The sequence below is a fragment of the Myotis brandtii genome, unplaced genomic scaffold (genome assembly GCF_000412655.1).
Source record: "Myotis brandtii unplaced genomic scaffold, ASM41265v1 scaffold561, whole genome shotgun sequence".
NCBI lineage: Eukaryota > Metazoa > Chordata > Mammalia > Chiroptera > Vespertilionidae > Myotis > Myotis brandtii.
In genome coordinates, this window is record NW_005370085.1 from 1,074,981 (window position 1) to 1,080,776 (window position 5,796).

Sequence of the window (5,796 nt, forward strand, 5' to 3'; positions counted from 1 at the left end):
TCATCGATGTTGCTAACTCTCTATCCCTCTCCCTTCCTCTCTGTAAAAAATCAATAAAATATATTAAAAAACAAAAAACAAAAGATGGCTTTCCTCCTATCTCCCCAGCCCCTGAAGGTTGTCACAACCTCTGTCCTTTCTCCTCTTCCCAGTCCTCTGAGTCCTCCAGACCACACACCCCTGGTTGGTCACCTTTGGCTCAGTGCCACCTGCATCCCCTCTGCCAACACCCCCCTGGGAACTATCACTTTGCATCACAGACGAGATGAACAGGAGTTCAATGGATGGCTTTCCTCCTATCTCCCCAGCCCCTGAAGGTTGTCACAACCTCTGTCCTTTCTCCTCTTCCCAGTCCTCTGAGTCCTCCAGACCACACACCCCTGGTTGGTCACCTTTGGCTCAGTGCCACCTGCATCCCCTCTGCCAACACCCCCCTGGGAACTATCACTTTGCATCACAGACGAGATGAACAGGAGTTCAATGCTCAGACCCATGAGTTCCAACCTTGGCCTCGCACTAGCTGCACGGCATCATGGGAGTCAGTGAACTTCTCTCACTTAACTCACAGGCCGTGCAGTGGTAATGACCTCGCTTCCCCCCAAGGTGGCCAAGTTCCCGTTGAGTTTTGCATAGTAGATGCCACGCACGCTGTCTGGCCCACAAAAAGGGATGGATCAATGCCAGCTATTGTCACCGGGTTCTTTCTCACACGTGTCTCCCCGCCCCCCCTTGTCCCCATCTGGGCCTGACCCCTGTACACCTGATGTCTAAGTGGCTTCCTGGCTGCTCTCCTGCCTCCAGCCTCTCCCTACTCTAATCAAACCCACATCCTGTTGCCAAACTCGGCTTCCTCCCCTTGGGCCCCACTTCAAGAACCTGCGGAGGCCAAGCCTCCGCCCACCCTTCCCCCACCCCCTACTTCCTACCACTTCCAAAACACACCCTTTCCACTCTCATCAGCCAGCCTTTCTCGCTGTCACCTGAACTAGGCCACGCCGGTCCACCCTTCCGAGCCTCTGCTTCGCACAGCTCCTCTCGGATGCCACCCTCCGCCTGCCCTGCGCCTCTCCAAATTCGACCCCAGCCTGCAACTCCTGCTCAGGTTCCACCTCCTCCAGAAAGCCTCGCCGGCCTCCCCTCTCCTCCCGCAGTTCTCATCACACCCGGCAGCTGTTTCCCGTGGGCCCTGAAGCAGTGCTGGGGGCACCCGTGGATGGGAAGTAAATGTCTGGAGATCAAGGGAGTCCAGTTGACAAGTGAGGAGCAGGGTGGCGGCGGCAGAGTCAGGAGACAAATACATTAACGGTTGCAATGAACTCAAGTTTGTAATTCCTCTTATGAGAGCCCAGCGTGACTCTGTGCCACAGAAAAGCCCCTGGTTTCCTCGCCATTCATCTTGGATTCATAAAAAATAATCACTTTTTAAAACTAGGATTTGTTTTTCTAGCTGCTGGAATGTCACACATTCGGATGTTCATTGCACAACCAAGTGAAGGTTCCAAGGAGTGATTTATAGGCTCATCAGCCCCTCCCCCAAGCCTCCTTCAGCTTCCCAACCACTCAGAATAAACACAGAAGTAAAAACCAGGCTTGCTACGCACATACAGTTCCAAGAATACTCAGTTCCGCACTGAAATTCTGGAACTTTCACTGCACCCAAGGACTTTAAAAAAGTGACAATGTCTGGGTACTGTAGGCTAAAAAAAAAAAAAAAAAAAATGACAATGTGCCCTGGCTGGTTTGGCTCAGTAGACGGAGCGTCAGCCTGCTGACTGAAGGGTCACAGCTTCGATTCCAGTCAAGGACAAATGCCCAGGTTGTGGGCTTGATCCCCAGTGGAGGACATGCAGGAGGCAGCCGATCAATGATTCTCTCTCATCATTGATGTTCCTATCTTTCTCCCTCTCCCTGACTATGTGAAATCAATAAAGATATGTTTTAAAAAATTAAAAAGTAACAATGTAGCCCTAGCCAGTTTGGCTCAGTGGATAGAGCGTCGGCCAGCGGACTGAAGGGTCCCAGGTTCGATTCCGGTCAAGGGCATGTATGTACCTTGGTTGCAGGTTCCCCAGCCCTGGGCAGGATGCTTGCAGGAGGCAACCAATCGATGTGTCTAACATCAGTGTTTCTCTCTGTCTCTCCCTCTCCCTTCCACTCTCTCTAAAAATCAATAGAGCCCTAACCGCTTTGGCTCAGTGGATAGAGCATCGGCCTGTGAATTCAAGGGTCCCAGGTTCGATTCCGGTCAAGGGCATGTGTCTCCCCACCCCCCCTTGTCCCCATCTGGGCCTGACCCCTGTACACCTGATGTCTAAGTGGCTTCCTGTAAAGAATTAATAAAATATATTTTTAAAAAAATAAAAATCAATAGAAAAAATATCCTCGGATGAGATGAACAAAAACCAAAATAAATAAAATAAAAGTGACGACGTGATTTTCCACAGCTATTGTCACCAGGTTCTTTCTCACACGTGTCTCCCCACCCCCCCTTGTCCCCATCTGGGCCTGACCCCTGTACACCTGATGTCTAAGTGGCTTCCTGTAAAGAATTAATAAAATATATTTTTAAAAAAATAAAAATCAATAGAAAAAATATCCTCCGATGAGATTAACAAAAACCAAAATAAATAAAATGTGTTTTGGAAGTGGTAGGAAGTAGGGTGTGGGGAAAGGGTGGGCGGAGGCTTGGCCTCCGCAGGTTCTTGAAGTGGGGCCCAAGGGGAGGAAGCCGAGTTTGGCATGGGGCTGTCCCCAACTTTGTCCTGGATCCCACCTTGACCTCCTCGACCTCAGAGGGGGCCCCCACCTTCTCCCTGTGAGTTTCAGCATCTCACCACTGTCCCGAAGGGTCTGGGTCAAGTCTTCCATCAGGGCCACTGTTTCCTCGCTGCTTTCGGGCCTGTGTTCTTGCAGCCAGGCCTGGATCTCCCTGGGCATCACGGTCAGCATCTGCTCCTTGGTGTGCACCTCTGGCCTCAGCCAGCGCCGACAGAGCTCTCGGAGGCGGCCCAGCGCACCCTGCGGCCCTCCAGCCACTTCCTCTCCGGGGCTGCCCTTGCCAGCGTTCTGGGAAAAGGGCTCGGACTCGGGGCCATCCTCCTGGAGCACAGCTTCCTGTACCCAAGAGTCGTCCTCCAGGATCATGGTGGTGACCTCCGCCTCCTGGTCGTCTTCCTCTTGAGGTACCTGGGCCAAGGGGCTCAGGGGAGTGGCTACTCCGGGCACCTCTGCAGCCATCACCCACGTTCCCGGGACAATCGCGCAGGCTTCTAGCCTTAAACTTCAGTCTTATCCAGCCAAGCTCTCTGAGAAGACACGTCCCTCCTCGAATTTCAACAAGTAGCCCGGCTGAGAAATGAGAAAGAGAACCAGGATCAGTAAGTAAACGGTCTCAAAATGATCTAATTCACAGCAGCCCAGGTCAGGCCACCAAGTAATTCTTACGTCCGCAAATCAACAAGTTTCCTGTCCCTCTTAAAGGCAAAATGGCTTATTCCTGAAAACCTCTCTCTTTCTCTACGGCGAGAGAAGTTGAGAAGAAGCATAAACACAAAATATGCAGCATTTTTCTTTCCAAAAGACCGAAGCATGAGTGTCAGAAGTCCAAAGCCCTGGCAAGAATCCAGGACTGAGTTATCCTGCCCTAAGTCAGTTCAGACTCGCTGCAGAGTGAGTGACCTTGACCTCGCACACTCGAATCAACCTCACTGACCACCACGAAGCAGAGATAATAGCATCATCCTTCTTATTTTACGGGGATATCTTAAGGATTAGCAATGGCTCAAATGTCAAGAGACTGAGCCTCGGCAAATAGGAAGCTTTTGCCGACCTGCAGCCGCGGGGACAGGCAGCTCCAGGGACGGGGTCTGACTTCCATAAACCTCCTCTGGTGCAAGTGTGGTAGCTATTGACAACAAAATCGAGCAAGCTATGGATCTGGTGAAAAGCCATTTGAGGTATGCGGTTAGAGAGGAAGTGGAGGTCCTCAAAGAGCAAATCAAAGAACTAATAGAGAAAAATTCCCAGCTGGAGCAGGAAAACAATTTGCTGAAGACACTGGCCAGTCCTGAGCAGTTTCAGGCCCAGCTGCAGACTGGCTCCCCCCCTGCCACCACACAGCCGCAGGGGACCACATAGCCCCGGGCCCAGCCAGCCTCCCAGGGCTCAGGACCAACTGCATAGCCTCCTATGCCCCCTGCAGAACTGGCTGCTGCTGTCTGAACTCAACAGACCCGAGATGATGTACTAGGGGGAATCGACCTCCACAACCACCCATTTTCATTGCTCCTGCAAAAGAGACGTGAGACTGATAATATGCCATTATCTCTTTTTTCCAGTATTAAACACCCATGTGCTTTTGGCTTGAAGAAAAAAAAAAAAGAGAGAGACTGAGCCTTACTAGAAGGAAGACAATATCTCAACTGCATTATTGCCATATTTAAAAGTATGAAGTTTTGCCCTAGCCAGTTTGGCTCAGCGGATAGAGCATTGGCCTACAGACCGAAGGGTCCCAGGTTCGATTCCAGTCAAGGGCATGGACCTCGGTTGCAGGCTCCTCCCTGGCCCGGGCCCTGGTCGCGGCGTATGCAGGAGGCAACCTATCGATGTTTCTCTCTGTCTTTCCTTCTCTCTCCCGCTCTCTCTAAAAGTCAATGGAAAAATATCCTCGGGAGGATTTAAAAAAAAAAATTTTTTTTTCATGAAGTTCTAAATGTTCAGACTCTTCAATCTAGCCTTGGCCCCTCAGGAATTTTTCTTTTAGAATAACTATCTTTGTAAAGAGAATTTTATTTGCAAGGACATCCAACCATACCATTCTAATTGCAAAAAAATAAAAATTAAAAAATGGACACATTAAAAATCCAGCAGTCAGGGTATGGTTAATAAATTATGGCACATCCATACAGTAAAATGTATTTAAAACGATGCTGATGTTATAATGGCTACCTTTGGGAGGTACTGACTGAGGAGGAGCTCAAAGGAGCCTCTTTTGGGGTGCTGGGAATGTTCTGTTATCTTGATTTGATCATGGTTGCACAAAAGCATAAATATGAAATTTGTGCACCCTGCTGTATGTATTTTAAAGTATTTTTAATAGTATGCTGACAAAGATTATTAATCATTAAAGATTTAAGATATCCGCAATATGAAAATTAGGGATAAAGACAAAACCAGCAAGGCTTTTTTTTTTTTTTGAATTTTTGTGAGTTGTTTTTTTTTTTTTTTTTAGTAAGGCATTAAAACTACAGTTATAGTATGACCCCAATTCCCTTTAAAAATGAACACACACATGCCAAAACCGGTTTGGCTCAGTGGATAGAGCGTCGGCCTGTGGACTGAAAGGTCCCAGGTTCGATTCCGGTCAAGGGCATGTACCTGGGTTGCGGGCACATCCCCAGTAGGAGATGTGCAGGAGGCAGCTGATCGATGTTTCTCTCTCATCGATGTTTCTAACTCTCTATCTCTCTCCCTTCCTCTCTGTAAAAAATCAATAAAATATATTTTTTAAAAAAATAAAATAAAAATGCACACACACAAGACTTAAAAAAAAAAAAAAGAGCTGGACGGAAATTCTACAAGATGTTGAGAGCAGTGAAACTACAAAATATTTAAAGACTATAAAAGCAATGAAAAATTATTTTTAAAAATCAATATATCAAACTCAGATAACACCACCTCCCCCAAAAAGGAAAAGCTTTTTTTAAAAAAATAATAAAATAGGAATGCTAGTGGGAAAACCGAAGTTCCCAATGTGTATTCACAAGGGCTAGAAGAAACAGGGTAACAGGACTCTTA

The 5,796-nt window shown here is 48.0% G+C and overlaps 1 protein-coding gene and 1 pseudogene across 4 annotated transcripts in view; one reads left to right on the forward strand and one right to left on the reverse strand.

The window, feature by feature from the left end:
* Positions 1 to 3,703, reverse strand: part of ZSCAN2 (zinc finger and SCAN domain containing 2) — a 15,948-nt gene extending 12,245 nt beyond the window's left edge. Inside the window, exon 1 of one of the 4 annotated variants that reach the window (XM_005878477.2) lies at positions 2,835 to 3,695. In XM_005878477.2, coding sequence (XP_005878539.1) covers positions 2,835 to 3,237 — 403 coding nt within the window. In that variant the 5' untranslated portion in view covers positions 3,238 to 3,695. Of the gene's footprint in view, positions 1 to 2,806 lie in introns of all 4 variants that reach the window. The other 3 variants (XM_014549627.1, XM_014549625.1, XM_014549626.1) reach the window with 3 other exon arrangements.
* Positions 3,704 to 3,813: 110 nt separating this feature from the next.
* Positions 3,814 to 4,272, forward strand: LOC102256338 (annotated as a pseudogene).
* Positions 4,273 to 5,796: the final 1,524 nt, after the last annotated feature.